Source organism: Phoca vitulina, unplaced genomic scaffold (assembly GCF_004348235.1).
Source record: "Phoca vitulina isolate PV1807 unplaced genomic scaffold, GSC_HSeal_1.0 scaffold8, whole genome shotgun sequence".
Lineage (NCBI taxonomy): Eukaryota > Metazoa > Chordata > Mammalia > Carnivora > Phocidae > Phoca > Phoca vitulina.
Genome location: NW_022589711.1, coordinates 22947100 through 22968833, shown reverse-complemented (window position 1 = coordinate 22968833; position 21734 = coordinate 22947100). Strand labels below are relative to the sequence as shown.

At 38.6% G+C, this 21734-nt stretch overlaps 1 protein-coding gene across 14 annotated transcripts in view; it reads right to left on the bottom strand.

The window, feature by feature from the left end:
• EPHA6 (EPH receptor A6) overlaps window positions 1-21734 on the bottom strand; it is an 811402-nt gene that overhangs the window by 29287 nt on the left and 760381 nt on the right. For 13 of the 14 annotated variants that reach the window (XR_004299778.1, XM_032406359.1, XM_032406357.1 and 10 more), the window contains one exon: window positions 4807-4956. Coding sequence is in view for 13 of the 14 variants with exons in the window: in XM_032406359.1 (XP_032262250.1) it covers window positions 4807-4956 (150 nt within the window). In the remaining variant the exon portion in view is untranslated. Of the gene's footprint in view, window positions 1-4806; window positions 4957-14418; window positions 15308-21734 lie in introns of those variants that run through there. The other variant, XM_032406369.1, reaches the window with a different exon arrangement.

Genomic DNA, 21734 nt, shown 5'->3' with positions numbered 1-21734 from the left:
CCCCCCCCCCCCCCCCCCCCCCCCCCCCCCCCCCACTGCATGTGGTTATGGGAAACTGCCAATCACAGTGCTCCACCTGCCTCTGAAGGCACGGGCTGATACATTAAGCTAGCTGGTCCAACCACAGTGTCTATTTCCCTGGCCTGGTTTTGGTTCAGGGTTGGGCAGGACCCTGACAGAGCCAGCTAGAGTCTTCTCTGGGATTTGTCTGTGAATTTTCACAGAGGGAAGAGGTTTTATTCTGCTGAGGTTGCTAAGCTGGAATGCAGAGCCCTGGACTGTAAAGAATAAAACAAAGAGGACTTTTGCAGTAGGAGAAAATGAGGTCAACGGACCTAGGGAAGCACTAAAAACCCTGCATGATCCCCGGCATTCAGCACCACTAACCTGCTTAGTCTCATGAATGAAATTTTTTAAAAAAATTTATTCAAGTTAGTTTGGGTTGAGTTTTTGTCATTTATAATCAAAAGAATGCTGAATAATAGAGTATGCATGCTTTTTCTGACATATATTTAAAAAAAAACAAAAACTATGTTCCATTCACAGTGTTGTTTCTATTAAAAAGAAAAAGAGGAAGGCATGAGGACTATCCTTGAGGAATGCACATTCTCCTTGAGAGGCAAGGCTAGGATTTAGGAATATCAGAACTTCACCTTTTCATCTACATAGTGGCCTCCTTGAGAGCAGGGACTGGGTTTTCTAGTTCTCCATCCCCGCCCCACAGGCACGCCCAGCCCCGTGACTGGCACATGTTTAATAAGTAACTGCTGAATAGCTAAGCAGATGGCACCTGCTGTTATGTTTGTTAGGGCTTTTACGGACTAATCTTATATACTCTTTTCTCATTTCGTTTCCCTAATGTACAATACTGCTGACCTTTGGGAAACTCATTATATTATTCACTAAAACAGATTCTACAAAAAATGTTCACTGTAATAAAATATGCCATGGTCTACAGAATAGAGGAACTATTTCATAAAAATGATCTGAAATTTCCTAAACTCATTTAAAATCATAAAACGTGTTAACATTCTGTATTTAACTAAGCCCATAGCTTAGTTTAAACTCACCAAAATGTAGTAAAAATATAAAATATTCAAACAGAACATAGTTGGATTTTTATTGTCCAAAATAGTACTTTCCTTATTTAAAATGCACCTTGGCAAACAAAAGACTATACTTTAACCAAACAAATGAGAAATGCGGAACAAATAGGGAATAACCAGTATTTGGAGAGGAGCAGCTGGGAAAGTTTTGATTAAGCTATTTCTGCTTCCAAACAGAAAGTCTGGTTACAAGATCTGTCACAGATATGCTGACTTCCAATATGTTAAACTAAACAGAATTTCAACTCTTTACATCAGCAGCAAAAAATAGTCACAAGATACATAAAAGATTTTAGCTCTTACCACTTTCCTCTGGTCTTGCGTTGATCTGAGGACCTCGAGAGTTTGAATCCCTCCCTCACCCGGAAAGTTCTGTTCTCCTATTTTTGGATTCTTGCTTGAATACTCTTTGGTAACCACTCAGAGATGATGATTTTCAGCTTAGTTCCTACCTGGTCCTCAAAAAACAATCAAACTCTGGGTGGAGGGAGCGTTCAGGTTCAACCCTGTACTGTGGGCATTGGCAATCCTGAACAAACAAGAATGGCCTTAATGTTGGGAATCTATTACTGGCTGCAGCAGCTTCTTCTGGTTCCAGATATAGTCTCTGTGGCCAAATGAGGTTTAATAGACAGAATCATTCTCTAAATGGTCATCCTGGCCACCGATCATCAATATCCATGGCCGGAATGGCTGGGTAAGCTGTTGGGCAAGATCTGAGAAGGGAGGGGTCGACAACAGAGTTGGGAACTCTCTAGGCAACAATTAAGAATGATTTACATGATAGTCTATGTTGGAAATTACACATTTGGACATTTTCCCCTCAGAGGCTGCTCTCCTAAAAAATCTGTCTTGTGCTGTGGAATCTTAAACATGTACCTGCTGTGTTCTGTGGAAGTCCTATCTCCTTCTTGGCACCTCCACAGAGATTCAGGAATGTCCTAAACTTCAGAAAAGAACCATCTGAATCATTCCTTTGCCAACACAGTGTGATAATTTCTCCAGAGATGATAAAAATCATAGCTTATTATTGTTAAAAGAGATATTAAAAATCATCTAACCCAGTCCTTTTATTATATTTATTGGTCATGAAGCTGAGGCACTTTGAAAATTAAGTGGCTTTCATGGTTGAATTATAGTCTACATAATGATGGCCATGGTTACTAAATTGGTGGTATAGCGTACCCTAGCTGGTAAGATGATAACCCAGGGGGCAGGAAAAATAACGGAACTTCTCTTTATGTTTATTTATCTCATCCTAAGAGAGATTATTTCTAAATGTTTAAGAAGAATAACTAATTATGACTTTTATGACCATACAGAAATGACTTTGATGAATGTATTTGGCAATATATATGGTGTATTCAAAATCAACCCCGTAGCATTTTTTTTATCCCTTTTTTATGTTCTTTTCCCCCAAAGCAGTGATTATCATGTTACAATACTATCTCTTTTATTTACTTTGTTTACAGTCTGTCTCCCCTCTCCTGGAATGTGAGCTCCATGAAGGCAAGACATCACTGGCTACGTGGGGAGCTACATGGATGTATATAAGACCACCAAGAGAGAAGCAGTTATGTCCTCTTCTCTTTTCCTTGCCCATGTCTTGTTCTAGAAGTTTATTAGCATGTCCTCTAAGATCACCATCAAATTACTTACTATATGATCTAGGGAAAACATGTCGCTTTTGTATGCCTCAGTTTCATAAGCAAGTTGGACTTGGGCTGGACTAGATAATCTTTTGGTCCCTTCCAGGTATAATATTTGTTCTCTGTTCTATTTCTAGCTCCTAGAACAGAGAAGGCACCCAATAAATATTTTTAAATGAATCTGTTAGTATGGTAGTACTGGTATATAACATGCAAACAAATACAGGTATGTCAGCTGTGAATGCTCAACAACTTTTTCTTGGTAAGGGTATATTATTTGTAATGTTTGGAGCCTATGAATTGGGCATTTTTTATTTGAAGTCTGCTGGGGGACCTGGTTAAGGGCTAGATGGGGTACTAATGAAAAAGGGCACTTGAAGTGAGGGCTCTTCTGTGCGGTGGAGACCGTAACTCTCTGGGAAAAGGATTTTTTATTCTGGAGATTTGTCTGAGTGGCCTATTTCAGTCATGAGAAAGTAGGATAAGTAGGCAAGCATTATTCTGGGCTTACAGTAGAACAGGAACTGTGGTGACTGAATGCAGGCTTCCATTATTTTGGATAACAGGTTTAAAAAAAAATAGCTCCTTTAGGGATTAACAGGGCAAATTTCTGCTGCTGAGATTCAATTTTAAGAAGAGCTGGAGAGACGGTCACAAGTTGCCCCAAACAAGGCCCTGTGGCAGAAAAGAGCAATGAGGTCCTTCAAATAGAATTCCCTGAGGAATAGTAGACTCTTGGCAAATGACCTGTATCCAAAAGTCTAAGTTTTGGGAGTGGAGCAGAGGTTGTGGGTTAGGGCACAATCTATACGTAAGGGCAGATGCTCTGCAGGACCTAGCCACGTGGGCTCTGTGTTTTGAGGATGTGCTTTGGAGAGCAATGATTGAACAGTGTGTATGATCGCAAACCTGCTGCCATGTACGTGTCTGGACCTGGCCTTCTCCACAGAGTCAGCGGACCCCCACAGGACTGAGCAGGACTCAGCCTCAAAAGTCACACTGTCTGGCAGGGCGAACCAAGAGCCGTGGTGAGCTAACCCAAATCCAGTCTTCTCTATTCCTGGTGTTAAAACTTTGTTTGTTACTTGGTAAGTCCTTTAGATACTTGGACAACCTGAGGTTGGGATGGAGTAATGAATGAGGTGTGAGGTATGGAGATGATGCCCAAGCAAACGACTGGAAAAAAAACAAACAACAAAAAGAGATGTGAAAATCGTTTTACTCTGAGTGTGTATAGGGATTTTCTATAGTTAAATTGTCTTTTTTTTTTTTTTTAAACCTGTGAACATCCAGAAGCACATTAGACGTGAGTTCCCATTAGCATTGAGCAAGGCAAGTGAGTGGACAAAGTCCAAATTCTGGGATGAGGAAGTGTGAAATTAAAAATATGTTTTCAGTTCTGACAGTAGACTTATTTGCATTGTCAGGGTACTTACATTTCCTGACTACTGTTTTTATCTCCTTGGAGGTCGTAGAGATCAAATGTGTGTTAACTTTCCTGTTGTATAACATCATTGATCACCAAGGTAATTTTTATAGGTAAAACAGAAACAAAAGAAATGGCATAAAGGGTCACATATCTCAAAAGAACCAACCGTATCAAATGTCATGTTGATAACACATTGCCTGAAAGCACTTGCTCTTTTTCTTCTAAGTAACATCTAGTTTAAATTAATTTGCTCTTTGCAGTGGCGCATTGCACTGCCCTCGGGAAGAAGGGGAAGGTAAACATTCTTCTTTGTCTTTTGTTACTTGTAGGTCAAGACTGTTGCTTTAGCAGTGATGCCGCATCAGAACAATGTGTGTTGGAGTCTCGGACTCCGTACGATGCGGGTCAGGTACTCACATGACAAAGCCCATCCACTGACCCCTATGACACCAAGTACAGCTCAGAGGGGAAGGTTACTTAGCTTCTCAAACTCAGCCACAGACCCTGAACAATTCTCAGGAAGAGAAGGGCTAATGTGAATGAGGGCAAAAGACATATTTACTCCTCAGTGTTAACGTGTTTATACTCACAAAATGGCAGTTTAACTATTGATGGCACTTACATCTTGGTTAGACATTTCCCAATAAGGTCTCTCTCCATAGGACATGACCTCCCACATGACAATGCCATAGCTCCATGCATCACTTGCTGAGGAGAATTTTCTGTAGGCAATAGCTTCGGGGGCTGTCCACCTTATGGGAATTTTCCCACCCTGGAAAACAAATTGGAGATTTCTCAGCTGGCTCACAAGTGTATTAAAAAATGAAGTGGCAGTCCAATTAACTAACTTTTGTTAGAAAGATCTAAATACTGCATGATAGCATTGGCATTTTAAATAAAAATAAGAGAACCAGAATCATGTTAAATGTCAGAAATATTTTTTCCTATAATAATTATTCAGTGCAAACAACTTTAATGGGAAATAAGTCACACTTCAGAAATACTTTATTTCATTCACTGGAGAAATTTATTTTCACTTTAGATTCACACAGTTAAACTCACTATCATGCCATTTGAAGAAAGTTCTGGATTATAGAACATTAAAACTAAATATCATTCAACATTCATTAAACATTGTATTACATGTATAAATAATAATGAGAATAAGTTCTAACTTAATTGAAAATAGGTGGTTAAATACAGAACTGAGATGTTCTCTGCAATTCAGTGTTTATCAGAACTTTCCCTCTTTCCTTTTTATCTATAATTACATTTATTTTAAATTAAAAAATCCTTTAACATTATACAAGAGCACCTGAGAAGGATAATTCTTCTTTAGAACACTTTAGGCTAGTTTATATTCTTGTTCTTCAGTGTTCAAGTTCACATTTGAACATATTAAAGAGATGAAATTGCATGAATTTAATCTATATTGTTCAGGTATTAAAGCCCGCTATTGTGTTATACTTAATTTTTATCAACATTTATTACATTTTCTCTCTCGAAACACTCTATAAATCCCTTTTTACTGTAATGACAAGAATAAAACAATTCATCCATTTGATTTACAGTCTGAAATCTTTGCCGCTCTGAACGGCAAAGTCGAGCGGAGGAGAGCACCCCTGTCGCCACTAGAGGGCGGAAGAGAACAACGAGCTGCGCCCGGACCGCGGTTTCCCGCACCGCGGAGATGGCTTCTGCTGGCAACACAGATCTTTTAACTGTCCGAACGCTCCGCGATGGAATTGTTTCATCAGTATCAGTATTTCCATGATCACATCATCCGATCGCCCACGGCGCTCAAAGTCCGGTGTGACGGTGAGCGGGGGTGGGAGGCGATAGAGGGTGCATTCTCTGGCCCTTGAGGAAGTGAGGTTTAACACCTTTAAAATGTGAAGCCATGAATCGAGTAATCTCTAAGCATTTACTTGAAGAGAAAAGCGATTCACCCGAAATGGGAATAATTGGGTTTCACCAGGCAAATGAGAGCTTTAATGGAATCCTCATTTTAAAGACTTGTAGCGAGGAACCTTGGGGATAATACCTTGAATTCAATCCCCTGATTTTACAGGTGAGTGGCTGAATCTAGGGTTTAGAGATTCCTCCCCACATTATTAAATACATATTGTCTACTAATGTTATCATAGTAGTATTATGGGGTATTGATATAAAGTTGTAAATACTTCATCATGGGGAAGAAGCTGGGCCAAACGAGTGTTTTAACACTGAGCATCTTATAATCATCTATCATCATAGTATAATGGAAGGAAGCCAGAAGCCTGAAGTCTGGGGTGTTCACGCTTCGTAGCAGTACAAAATTAAGGCCAGGAAATTAAATTTACAAAGTTGGTGATAGTAGTTTAAGAGGGTGATGGGTGGGGGAAGGGAGTTGCAAGAGAAGGATTCATTTCTAAACCCAGAGTAGAGTTGCCAGATAAAATACAGGACCGACAGTTAGATTAGAATTTCAGGTAAATAACAAATACTTTTTTTTTAGTCTAAGTATGTCCCATAAAGGAATATATTTTTGTGTGTAAGTATGTCCCAAATATTGCGTGAGACATTTACACTAAAAAAAAAATTCATTGTTTCTCTGCAATTCAAATTTAACTGGGCATGCTATATTTTTATTTACTAAACCAAGCAACGCTATTATAGAACATGAAAAAAATAATTCAGAAATGGAAATATTGTAAATGATCCAACACAACATTAGTGTTCTAAAAAAAAAAAACCAAACTAGTGTGGTCTATACTTCATGAGGGGACAAGGACACTCTGACTTGCCCCAGTCCTATAGCAGCCTTTGTTTTATGGTCTATTTGTGGCTAAAGCACCTTGGTCCTTTGGCTCTGCATTTTGAAGCCACTTAAGTCAGGATCAGGTTTGTTCCAATATGGAAGCCACGCTTCCAGAGACTAAAGACCAAATTTGTAGAGTTGACTTCAGAACAGATGCAGGAGCAGCAATCTCATTTGACATTTCTGACTCTGGATCTTTCTTTGTCTCTCAGGCAAACAATGCGTTGAAGTGTGAATTGCTAATCTGCTGAAACTGTTCCTTTGCTAAATCTTTGTGAGTTCTATTAGGACAGGCTAAAAAATGTAAGGGTTATTTTAGGTGCATTCACTTATAAATGATATCTCATATAAATGATTCACATATAAATTTATATGTCATATAAGTTGGTATCACATGTAAATAATAACTTTTCCCTTTTCCTTTCTAAGATTTTATTTTTCCTCGAGGAGAAGATATTACAGAATATTTGATTAATAGCATTGCTATCTGTTATGGACTGAATTGTGTTTCCTCAAAATTCATATTTTGAAGCCCTAAGCCCCAGTGTGACTGTATTTGGTGGTAGGGCCTTTTAAGAGGTAATCAAAGTTAAATGAAGTCATAAGGGTGGGCCCTACTCCAATATGGCTACTGTCCTTCTAAGAAGATGAAGAGACACCAGAGGTGTGTAGGCACAGGGAAAAGGCCCTGTGAGGACACAGCAAGAAGATGGCCATCTGCAAGCCAAGGAGAGAAACCTCAGGAGAAGCCAAACCTGCCCACATTTAGATTTTGGATGTCCAGTCTCCAGAACTGTGAAAAATAAATTTTTATTGTTTGAGCCACTCAGCCTCTGGTATTTTGTTACAGTAGCCCTAGCAGACTAATACGCCACCCTTAGAAAAAACCAAATTTTTTTTACCTAGGATGAGCAACATTGCAAAATGGACAGTACATCTTTATTTCAAACTCTATGCCAAGTGCCATCTTGAAATGGGAAGTGTGAGCTAGAATAAATCTTACAGATGAAAAATCGTCACAGAAGTTTTAAGGTAGGAGATATAATCCTAACTAATAAAAATGCATGGTAACATGAACCTGACAGTATGCATGGACTTCAATAATTCTGAGCATATATGGGATGGAGATAAGGAAGCTTTCAAATCTTTTTTTCTAGTGGGAGGATGGATATAGACTGAATATAGTTGATCTCTCAGTGCAAGATAAGGCTGAAAGGAAGAGGTCCTTAAGATTACCACATGGTCTCTATTCCCTTTCCTATTTTAGAGGAAACACAGAAGCTTAGTTCTTCTCCTTTTTTTTTTTTTAATTGAATGGACCAAAATACATTTGTGGCTTAATCTCAGCTTCTTATTTTTGCCTATGATCTCGAATCATAGACAGAGGTAATGCACTAAGTTACTTTTTTCTCAAAGCATTAACCACCAGATGTTTGTTTTAGGTTTCAGGAATGAACAAATAGTACTTTAGATTTGAAATCACAATCATTGGAACATTACATGTTGTTTTACCATATGTTTATGAGGGGGAAAAAAAGTTACCAATGATGCTAATCAAAATGACTGAATGCAACTCTAAAGACTTCTCACTTCCCAGTACTTCCCTTATGGGGAGAGCTTAATCACTTAGGGAACAAAGGAGAAACAGGAAGTAAGCAAACTGGATCTGGATGGCTACTGAAAAGATTGTTAGCAACCCTTTTTTCCTGTTTTTTAAGTCCTATCCAGAGCTTGCTGTCTAAACAAGGGTCACAGCCGAGAAAGTTCGGAAGAAACAACCAGGAACCCTGTATTATACCTGTAAACCCTCTACCCCCTGAGGAGAGTTGCATTATAGTTGTATTTAACATCTGAGGTAATAAAACCTGATCCTCTAATCTTCAGTGCAGGAGACAATCAATTGAAATATAGTAAGGTTACAAAGGCTTAATACTGAAACCAAACAGAAAACTTCCACTGAGAAACAAGAACACTTAAATCTCTCTCCATTTCTCGTTCATCGGATTTGATGGTTATCTTAAAGGCGAATGGTTTGAATAGGCAACAATCTGGCTGCAGACTTTTTCTTTTTTCCTTAATCTATCTCTGTGGTACCCAAACTTCAAGGAATATAAGAATTACACTACAGAAAACATACATACTATGCTTAAAGATTAATTTAAGAAATTTCTAATGATTTTAACTAAATATTTTTCTTTAAGAACTGCAAATCCTAAGTGGGATGAAACTCTTCTACAATCCATTGTGTGACTTTGGGCAAGTCTTAACTCTGAGTCTTATATTTCAGATGAGGGGATTTGTTTAATGATCATAAAATAATAAACTTGAGTGAGTTTTAATATGTGCCTACAGTTTCTTGGCTTCCATTAAACGGAGTAGATAGGCCATCTGAGGTGGTACTGAGTTCATGTAAACAGATGGCCAAATGACAGACAGAAGAGGGCATAAGCACACTCTTGTTTCACATCCCAGACCAATAATTAATGGTCACAGGGATCATCCTGAGTCATAAGAATGGGTTAAAATAACTTAATCACTTTTAGTTTAAGAAGGCAACAGTATGAAAATACATATTAGAAAGGCATGAAACCAGGACATTGACCTTTCCCCCTTTTTGCTCACTTAAGGAGCAACCACTGGTTATTTGGAAAACTCATTATATGGACACTTGCTGAGGTCAGATGAAAGAGGCATTAGTTTGTTTACTGAAAGGTCATTTTACATGAAAATTTCCTGTCAGTGGGATTATTTGGAGCAGTGGTGGTGTGGTTTGGGGAACAACGGCGGAGGAATTGGCACTCTGAAGTCTTCTGCCTTAATTCAGTATGGTGTCCTGGGAAGTCAGAGCAAATCACTCTCCCACATGCTAGTTATACAGACAACCCTCACTGGGGGGTTATTCTTCTTTCTCTTGAGAATTACTGATCTTGAGAGGTAAGTCCATCTCTGAGCATCTCTTTCTAGTTTGTAATCCCAAATCAACAAATCATAATATTATTGGGCACAACTATATTATATTGTGCAAGCCTTTTTAAAACCACATCCCCGCCCCCTCTCAGAGGGATGTGTACTTCTCTCCTTCATTGAAGTTTAATTTGGTACTGTGTGAAGTTTTATCCTTTTCTGAAATATGAGGATAATATTTGTCCTTCTTTGAAGAAAGATGGAGGACTATGACGGAATGAATCCATCTGTAGTCACAGAGAAGAAATCTTCTCATAGGTTTCTAGATAACATTTATTAAGTGGATTCAATGAGATTGTATCCACGAAGCACCTCTTAGCTGCCAACATAGGGTAGGCACTCAGGAAATATTATTTTTCTCTTTAATTTATGCAGTTAATATGTCTCTCATTTGGACCTGCTTGGCAACTCCAGCCCATGTCAGCATCCCAGTTTTCTTTTTTTTTTTTAAGATTTTTTTTCTAATTTATTCATTTGATACAGAGAGATACAGAGAGAGAGCATGAGCAGGGGGAGAGGCAGAGGGTGAGGGAGAAGCAGACTCCATGCTGAACAAGGAGCTCAATGCAGGACTCGATCCCAGGACCTGGAGATCATGACCTGAGCCGAAGGCAGAGGCTTAACCATCTGAGCCACCCAGGCGCCCCAGCATCCTGGTTTTCTAATCTGCAGTCACTAGCCTACCCCCTACAGTGCCAGGCTCAAGGGTGATCTCACACAAGAGCTTTAGGAGCTTTTAGGAGCCAGGCAACAAATCAATCATTGGTAGACAAGCTCTGACTCAGTTCTTCAAATTTAGACTTGTCCAGTTTGAAGAAATCTGTCTGTTTTGGTTCAGTGAGTTCGGTTCTATGCCCACCAGTGCCCTTCTGAGACTGAAGACATAGCTCATTCATCTCGTTCTTTCATAGGTATAATTCTGTCATCAAAGACCGTTATCTATGGTTAAATGTTGGCAGCCAGATTCCTGCCTACAGCTGGATCTGCCTGATAATGATTCTCAAAGGATTTCTTGCCTTTTCCTGAGTGTTTCTCTTCTCTTTCTGGGGTTTGATACAGTGGGTAAGTTACAAACCATCTCTCCTCACTAATGTACCATAGAAATGCACACATACACACAATTTTGCATCATTATCATGTGATTTATAGATGCCAGGTTGAGACACTCTTGCTATAAGCAGAAGACCCTTCTTGCATAGTATTTTAAAAATATAAGTCACAGGTCCTTAGTTTTTATAGGATGATAAGCAATGAGAAATGGTAAATAGCATTGTTTTAGGCCACAAACATGAAACAACCATTTTTATACCTTTATATAAGACAAAGACTTCCTAACAGTTGTTTCTTGTTCCGGGCTTTCATTCCCTGTGCCAAGGACCTTGTGTGGGTGTTCACTGAGGTCTCAGGGTCTTGCATTTTACTGAATCCAGAGCTGACCAACTGTTCGGCTTTGAGCTGAAACGGGCCCACAGTTAGGTTTTCCATGGCTGTTTTTTTTCCCCTACTGTCTCCAAATGCCTTTAAACAGGGTGTGGGCTCTCCAGAGTGGAGTGGCTCTCACCACTCCACTCCACTATCTTCACTGAATCTTCCTCAGACACACTTGCCCTATTTCCATTATCCTCCTGGCTCCTGTAGGCGGTGCTGTCCCCTCCCCTACTCGAACGTCAACGCAACCTCCTGTTGTGATTATGAAACGAACAATGATCTAGTTTTGAAATTTATTTAGACCATGTTTTTCATAAAGATAGGACCAAATGAGAAATGATTCCCAATAAACATGAATAGCTAAGTCGCCAGCTTTGTTTTCTACTCTCTAAAAACATTCCTAACTATGGAAGGAAAGACTTTCTCATTCTCCTCTCCTCACATTATCTACCTGGAATTACATTACATTTTTATTCATTGTCTAAATGCATAAACAGCTCAGTGAATGCTAATTTTTTTGTTCCCGTAATAAAACAGTGCTTATCGTGCTATTCAAAGCCTCAAGAATTAGAATCCTTTTCACCTGCTTCCTCCTAAATTGCTCCTGAAAATAATTCATTGCCACCTATTTCTCAGTACTCTCTTTTGATGAGAACATAGGTGCTACATCATTAAGTGAATTAACACTGTTGTGGGGGACATCTGTTAAATTAGATTTTCTATGCCATCCTATAAGGCAGATAAAGTAGGACACAATGTTACTGAAATGTGCTAGAATTAAACATATACATTATTATGAGGATTGCCATTGTGTCTGAGTGTAGATAACTTAAATACCACTGACAGTAGAGGTAATTTTTTTTTCAAAACAACCTATCATTCATTATGGTTTTGTGAACATTCTGTATGGTAAGGTCTGAAGGGGATAGTGGATACTAATAGGGTGAAAAATCCTATTCCTCCCTTCCTGGACAGTAGCACTCTACCCTCTATCTTTTCTCTCCTGTCCCTCTCTCCTATTTTTTTCTTTTTAATCCAGCCATACAGAAGACTAGCTACTGCTCTGCTCCCTCCCCAGTGTATTTTAACAAAGTTTTCTTGAGCTTCTCATCTGTACTATGTATGGCAAAGACCTATGGATATTAACACAGAAGTAATAGTTCTAAAAGATATACCACATAAATCATAAAGGGGAGTAAAAGATTATTTTGGGCCATTGATACTGAGATATTTAGTACATTAAATGTTAATATAATATGTAAAATAATATAATTCTTCATGTATAGAACACAAGCATTTTTATCTGAATGGCCTCAAACTGATGTATACCACTAACGAGTCAATACTTTGCTTTCTTATCAAGTTGTCCTGTAAGAATAATACTACTAACAAGCAGTGATTAATACTTATGCCATCTATCTATTTCCATAATCTGACACTATGTATTTGTGGAAAAAATTCAGATCCTGAATTTTAGGAAAAGAGACTACATAAAATGAGGTATATCTATTTTTATGCTAGTATTACTTACAAACCCTGTTTGAAAATAAATATTCAAAAAGGATGGAGAAAGTGTATAGGGCTCCAGGGCATACACAGTGGTGATTTTCACAAATGCAGGGGTGTTTACTTTGGAAGGAGAATGTGCAATATAGGGAGAGAAAATGACTATGGAGACAAATGTGTGGCTTCTAACACCTCTCTTTCTTCCACTAATTTGTTGTGTGATCTTGGATAAGTTACAGAGTCTCTGTAAATTGAGGGGGTTAGACTGTGTGATCTTGTAGCTCCTGTGAAGATTTAATATTCTATGATTTGTTAATACGTGAATACCCTAGTGAGGTAACACAGAAGGGACAACCTCCACTTCTGTCTAAGGAAACATAGACAAAAGGTGTTAGTGCCGAGCTCCGTGGGTTCCTGCATCATTATTATGCCCACAGGCACTTTATCCATTAATCAGACTCTTGTGAGAGACCCACAGTGCTTTGACTGAATGTATCTGAGAAGCAGGTCCTCTCTCGCCGCTGTCTCATCAAGTGTTGTGATACATCAGTTCAGAGTGGCCCTGTGACCTCAAATTACCCATTGTCAAAAAGGCTAGCTCTGAGCATAAGCCAAGAAGGGGAGACCAGATGGCATAATGACATCTTTAGAGGCAGTCTGTTTGGGACCAGCCACTCAACAGAGGAGAGGGCACAATCTTCCGAAATCCTGAGGAAGCATTACTCTATGAAAAGATGGGGCTGAGGGGCTCACATCCAAAGGTGGGTAAGAACCTGAGAAAAGTCTGGAAGTACCTGGACCTGGAAATACCAGAAAATGTTTATACAGATAAATCTATTTCGAAATTAGACTTTGGCTGAAAGGATGATTAAAATGCTAGTATTTTGAATAAGTTTTAAATTTGTGATAAACCGAGTACAATATGCAGGACGGTTCTCTTACGTCCTCCACATCTTAGTTGAGGAGCTCTACACAGTCAAGCCTTCGTCCACTCCATTATTCCAACAGGGAATACTGTCTCGTCAGTGTTTGCTTTAGCTTCTGTTTTGCTCATGACTAAAGTGCTTGCTCCTCTCACCCCTGCCCGTGACACCCACTGTCTTCCTCGCTCATCGGGCACTTAGCATCATGTACCTTCTGTGCACTATTATCTGGCTTTTTAAACTGTACTGCCTTCCCAGAGAGGTTATAAAAATCTTGGAGCGTCTTTTATTCTTCTTTGTAATCTACTTTATGGTATTTAGCATGGTGCTATGATTATAATAGAATTTAATGATTATTTGCTGAGATGACCGGATGAGATGAATTAGGCAAATGATGTAAAATGAAAAGCACAGTCTCAGAACCATACTGTATAAGTGGAATTCAAATTTCACTTCTTAGCTCCTTCTTAGTCATCATTATGAACTTGGTTAATGATAAGGAAAGGATGAAAGGGCAATTTCCCAATCTGAATTTTCAGTTTATAAAAAGCCTCACCCAGAGAGGCACTGAAGGTCATTGGTGGCTTTCATTTACTCATTCATTCATTTTCTTATTCTTTTTTTGGTCAAACTTTTTTTTTTTTTTTTTTTTTTTTAACACATCTCACATGCCAGGTGCTTGAGTCACAAAGATGTCCTCCTTGTCCTCAGGGAGATCATGTTACAGTAGGAGAGACTTCGATGTAAACAAATAATGGCAGCACAAAGGGTCAGGGCTCTAACAGAACTCTGTACTAGATTCATTTGACAGCAAAAAAAAAAAAAAAAGAAGGATCAGCTCCTTGGGATGACTATGGGAAGAAGCTGAAAGGTGACATGACAGAGGTAAGTTTTAGGTAGAATTTAAAAGAAAATAGGAGTTTGACTGGTAAGACAAAAAGGCCAGGGCATCTCTTCAGAGAGAACAGAGTTCAAAGGCACAGGATTTTATAATTTGGGATGCATCTGTCACTATTTCTGTATTCAAAATTATATGCCCTTTGGTTTGATTGTTTTTTTTTGTTTTCACTCTAATTTTGTTGTGGCTTAAAAATGTGAATCACATGGTAAAAACTGTAAATAAGTTCTTTTAATTTTTTAAGTATAAGGGGATGACAGGGATCCTAAACCTCTCTTTCGACCTTGTATATTGAATGTCTAATGAAAAAAAATTAAATTACTTTTATTTCTTGCAGAATCATTTGCAATAAGTGTGTGCAATCATGCATCATACCATCAGGTTGAAAGGTCTAATTTTACTTGCATAACATATTCACTACTTTATAGCAGATTTTCCCAGTGAATAAAATTTGGAGAAGCAATGCTTGTAAAATAAGTTTCCAGCTTGTTTTGCTCGGGCTTCTGTATATCACTTGGGTTCTGAAGCCTTGTTCATTGTGGACAGCAGATGGCTCTGGAGGACATATCTGGAATGCTGAATGACAGAATCTGGATGTTCTTGGCTGCAGGTAGAATAAAAAAGGCACGATCTCTATCATCTTCAAATATCACAAGCCAATGGCAAAGTTTTAAATAACAGAGGGCCTATCTAGTTGTGTGTGGGGGGGGTCTTTTGAGAGATCAACCTGCATTTCTGTAAGTCCCTTCCATTTTTACCTTGAATGTCTCCTGGCTCTTTCTTATTTCGCTCTGTGCATGCTTCTCAATCTGTTCTTTGCCTTTTGTTCTCTACCATCCTGTTTTCTTTTACTCTGTTCTTGCTAGTAAGTATTTGCTGTATGTACAGAATATAAGTTCCCTGAGGCAGAGATTTTGTTTGCTTGGTTCTTTGCTGTTTTCTCAGAGCTTAGAAATGAGTCTGAGCATTATAGGTACTCAGTCAATATTAGCTGTAGGAATGTTGGAGATGTGGCATAAGATCATGACAGTACTTATAATCTAATGGATGATAATGACACATAATAAATGATGCTATGAAATGTGATAGGTGCCCAGGTAGGGGAGAGTTGAGGAGGCTCCCAAGAAAAAATGATGTCTAGGCTTGGACCTTATGGAAGATTGGAGTTAAACAAATAAAAGAGGTGTGAGAAAGGAGATCAGGGGTAGGGGTAGGGAAGACTGGTCTAGGTAGAGAGAACAGGTACAAAAGAGAGAACAAAACAGATTTAGAGGTATTGACAGAAGTTGCAGTTGAAAAATAGAGTGAAAGACGGGGGAGTGAGGAGACAGAGGTTAGAGAAGCAAGCAGGGCATGGGATCATGAAGGGCTTCCTAATGCACTTACAGAATTTGGACCTTTTCTCATGGCAATGGAAAACCAAGGTTTCACGCAATGGGGTGATAAAATCAGGGTGATAAAATATTTTATTTTGGATCCCTTTGGCTGCATTGTGGATTGCTGATGGGGGATTAGGGGACAAATAGAGGGAAGAGTAGAGCAGGAAAATCTTGCCACGTCTAGGGAGTTAGTAACATTGTTTAATAATTCTGTAATAGTCACATATGGCACCACATTTTATACATTAGAAGCATTTATTTCAATTCCTCTGATTAGATATTTGCCATATTCCAGAGTAGAATGGGATGACATTTACTCTGCTTAACATATCTAAAATGGAGAGTTCAAATCAATCATGTAAACAAAGTTAAAGGAGGAATATTCAAAAACTAATTTTGGAAATTCTCTTCTCAAGGACTGTCATGCACTATGGAAGCATCATTTCCATACACTTTACATTTATGTATTAGAACAAATCCTCTAAGGACCTGCTAATTAGACTAGAAAGATTTCTTATATTTAAAATTAATAATGCCATGTTTAAAAAACAATTTATCTTTATCTTCTCCCATTTAATCCATAATAATTTTGTGTGATTTATTCCATATTAAATTTATAGTTTGAGTAGTTTACCTGAAGGGGAAGAAGGACAGTGTTCAACTTTTTTTTTTCCCCCTTTCTTGCTTTCTCACATATATATGTGTAGTGGGTAGAAGAAAGAAAATTCACTCAGAAAGGTTGTTTTCACTGTTGTCATTTATGAAATTCTATAGGATCAACTTTTAGTTGTTTTTCCCCCCCCTCTGAAAACAAATTTGCTCAGGGAAAATGACTTCATATGGGCTCAACATTATACTCCAGAGAATTCAACCCAAGGTCAAGTTGTTGAAGCAATTCAAGGCAACAAAAACAGCAGTTCTGCTTGCTATAAGCTTCCTCCATTATCTAAGCACAAAAGAAGATTATTTATTTAATTGTGGTTTTGACATGGTGCTTTTCATCTATACCTTGAGTGTGATATTTATATTTTGTTTTGTTTTTTAGTTCACTGGTGATTTTAAAGCCGGTGTTGGCTGGAAAGCTTTATGTGCTGTGCAAGTTGCTATGTATTCAGTTCTGCTTGTCATATTATTGCTCTAAGTAAAACATCTTTCACAGCATTAAACTTGTTCTCATATCTTTCTGGTAAACAAAACTGAACTTAAGGCAGAGCCCAGAGAATTCAGGAAGAAAAAAAAAATCTCCTTGTAGAAAAATACCTGAGATGTTAAACCCAATAATACTATTTAACAAATCACATTCTAATTTGCAGGAAAGCTCCTTTCATTTGAGGATGGCTCTGCTCATATTTTTCATTTGAAACATGAGTTTGGTCATCTCCAATTAGTCGTGGGTGGACACTTGCTAGCAGTCCACAACCAGAATCATTGGGCCCAGTTTTACATTATTGACAGGCTCTTCCCAAATGGCTTTTTTCTGGAATCTGGAGGAAGTTTCATGTCAGCGTTGAAGTGCATTAGCGTTGCTGTGAGCAAAGCTTCCCCAGGGCTGACTGCTTTCTGCCCGACTTCAGCCAGGGCTGTCAATCTTCCACTTTCATGAACCCTAAAATGATCCCACCCTCCCTCTCCTATAGCTCTTATCAAGGAAAGATGAACTTTCCTAATTTAAGGAAAAAGAGACATACTGGGAACGGTGCGTGCTCGTGTTGTTGATGATAAAATTGGGATAATAGCCTAACTGTATTAAGCTTGAATTTCTGTATTTAGGATTTTTGTTTGTTTGAAGAGAAAATCCTAGACACTTCTGTTAAATGATGAAGTTCACGATGGAACCTGTAAATAATGTGATTCAATCAACCCGTGGGAGTTGAAGCCAGAATGACTCGCACGCCACCTCCTAAAAGTATCACCAGTGGGATGACAAGGATAAGGGAAATAGTGATTAACTTGCTGTATCCATCCTAGGACGACGGGAAAAATGCTAAAAATTGATCATTATTAGGCCTATAACAAGAACTATATTGCATTTATAATAAATGCAAGAAGCCTACTTCTAAAAGTTTCTCTCTTTCCATACATTTATAAGTCAGGGTTGTTATGGTTTAAATTTTTGCTGAAACATGCTGCAACTTGGAAGCATCATATTTCTAAGAAAATTAAAAACTCCACACTTTTATCCCTTTCCTAAATGTTCATCTATTTTGACCCGATGCTTAGTTTCCAAAAGTATTATGGAATTTAAACATTGCATCCATCTTCTTTATAAAACTTTCTCATTTTGTCCAATGGGAACTTCTAGCAAGTAATAAAAAAATCCTCGTTAGTATTTCCCTTGTACCAAATCACTTCAGCAGTAAAGGAGAAAAAGTTCTTCCTCTATTCTAATACACTGATCTTCACAAAGGTTGAAAGATAATAAAATATCTGATAAAAATGCATAGCTTTGACCCTTAAAATCTGTGTTAGTGAAAGGGGAGTGAATATTTCTGAATGCTAAAATCTGTACTACAATCATATTTTCTTGGCAGCCTGATTTAAAGAGCTCTATGTGACAGTCAAGTTATACCAACCTTGACAGTACAACTGGGTGAAAAAGATTCAGATCTGTTTTTATATTTAATTGGAGTGTCAGGGTCAGACTGTCAGAGCAGGATACTTTTGCCAGTTGTCAGAGGGCTACCTTTGAGAACACTAAATTAGAAATGCAGATGCCTGACATTATTTTCAACTTGGCACCCAATTTATAAATTTGGGGAAATAGCTAGGTACCTCTATACATTATTTCTATCACCCATGGTTTAAGGAATTGATTGCATTATGCTAGACGGGGGATGGGAGGGAAGAAGGAAGGATTACAGGTGAATGCAAATACCAGATAAGTACAAATCATACTGCGCAACAGTCTAGAAGGTAGGTAACCATTATTGGATAAAATCAAGTAGTAATATTAAATGAAAATTATATATATGTATACATATATGTACACATACAGATATATTCCATGATCATGACAAACATGTTCAAGTAGAGATAAGTTAAAGCAGACTATCGAAACCAAAAAATTATAGAATGTTTGTATTTGTTGCTAGTCTGAAATATGTATTAAATATCAGATATAAGTGCTTAGTAAATGTTTGCTGAAAGAATCTGGTTAACTGTTACCATACTCTAATTCAGAAAAGTGGTCTGGCCATTGAATCTGACTCCCTGCCCTCCACAGTCCTCTCATCTCCCTGAGAAGGAATGCCCAGCCATCACTGACATACTAAGCTCTTTCTTAGGCCCAGGGCCTGCTGCTACCCCTAGATGGGGAGCCCCTAACACTGTAAGACTCAAAATTGAATGAGCCTTGTGGGTGTCCTTGTCCTTAGCTCCTGCTTGGTTATTTGAGCTCAATCCCTGTCCACTTCGCATACGTAGATATTTGTCCTGCCCCTATCTAGTTTATAGGTCTCATCGGAATAAAGTGATACTAGAATTTTCGATTCTAAAATCTATAAACTATGTCTAGCACAGATTGTTTGCCTTCTTGGACTACCACTCACTATCTGTTGCCAGCTGATCTAGACACTATGTTTTGCCCACCAACAAGGAAACCCTCTTGTTCACCCTCTGACACAACCCACCTGCTTCCTGGTCTTTGGCCTGTGATGTAGCCTGTCTGAGGTTTCCTAACATTTTTCTCCTTCCTAGTGTCTTTTCCACTCTTCTTACTGCTGTATTAGGCCTGCCCTGGTCTACCATGGAGAGAATGCTGGCTCATCTTTTCAGAATTATATTTCTAAAAATCCAATGGTTGTGGTTGGGTTATAATATGCAGTATTGAGTATTTTGTGATACTGAAGGCAATTATATATATATAATTATATATATATATATAATACATACATATGTATGTATATATGTGTATTGTGTGTGTGTATGTGTGTACTTCTTCTTCCTTGATAGCCTACACCCTAGTTGGTGCCATACCTTAAAAAGCAGATGGCTCTTTCTTAGTGGCCTTGACTTTCGATTCTGTTCATCTAAGCTAAAGTTGATTTCCTAAAAGTCGCACAAACGTTAAGGAACGTGTCAGTTTCTATTAACCTCGTCTGCCTCTTGGACCATGCTGCCACCCCTGAGGGCTGACCGGGTACTTGCCTTGGGAATTCCAAGTTCACCTCCACTCACTCAGGTCCACTAGGTATAGGTTCAGAATTTGTGACTTCCCTCACTTCTGGACTGGATATACCACACTGACGAATGTGAAACTTGCCATATCATTTGGCCATGAAGGTGCCAGGCCACTCAACGTGGAAACAAGGGGTATTCGCTCACAATTCAGCAAACATTGGCCATTGGGAAATAGGAGACAGGAAAGAGTAGCTTAGGGAAATGCCTCTTCCTTCCAAGAATGATTTCAAAGCATGGTTTCTCCATACGGCTCATTTGGAGAAGTTCTGCATGGTTAGGGGACCCATCTCTTAACTGCTGTTTTGTGGAAGTAGCAAGTACAATAACAGGTTGTGGTACTGCTTTACATTCTTCCTTGCCTCACTTCCATTTCCCCTCAGTCTAGATGCCTTGCTTTCGTGCCTCCCAAATAAAGCTTCATCATTCTAAATTCTTTTCTGAGGCTCTGTTTTCTAGGGAACCCAGGCTAAGACAGTTGCCACAGAATCAATACTTCTGCCACCCTTGAAAATTCAGGGTGTTTATTCTAGTCATATGCAAGTTTAGACAAAATATATTTGGTTAAATGCTTATCTGAACACATGTTATAGAAAACTTGCATAAGAGAAATAGAGGCAAAAAGGAATTAATTTCCATATGTTTTCTAGACATTTTTTTTGGTCTTTCTGTGAGGCACAGTTTTTTTTCTTCTAGACCTCATGTTCTTGCTGAGTTAAGTTTTAACTTCTGTGTTGGACTTGGGAATTGCATATTAGGATCTTTTCTGTGTGTCCTATATTTCTCTATTTACTATCTAGGGCAGTCAAGTGTAGAGGTTAAAAGCATAGGCTCTTAGGTCATACTGCTTAGATCCAAATCCTGCCTTGGCTCCTCAGGAGCTCTGTGCCTTTTGGCAAGTTTTCTTACCTCACCATACCTCAATCTTCTCACCTGTAAAGAGAAGATAATCTTAGTATTTTACAGGGCCGTTTTGTGTATTAAAGAAGAGAATGCATCTAAAACGCTTGCAACAGTGCTTAGCTCATATAAGAGTAATTATTAGTGTTATTTCTTTTTATACTTAGTCTCTGTGCTAAACATAGCAGAATATATTCATGAGAAAAAGTTTCTGTCATCTCAAAATGGGAAACAATGTGGTATCCCTGCTATATACTTATCTACACCAAGAGGGATGGCATCGTAGCATTTGTTCCTGATTATAAGAATCTGCTGGGGCGAGGGGGGTGAACTTGCTCCCCAGTGGAATGCCCTGAAGTATATGCTCCTGAAATCGACTTTCCTATATACATGTGGATGTTCGCTTCCATAGTGACTAATGTTTCTGTTTTGGACTCCACATATGTCAGAATTCCCAGAATATGATCCTGTTTTACAACCTACCATGCATTTCCCTTACTGGCCGTGTAACACGAGGCCATGGAAGGTTCTTGAGACTCACCCTATGCATCTGTAGATGGAAGATGATAGTCCCTT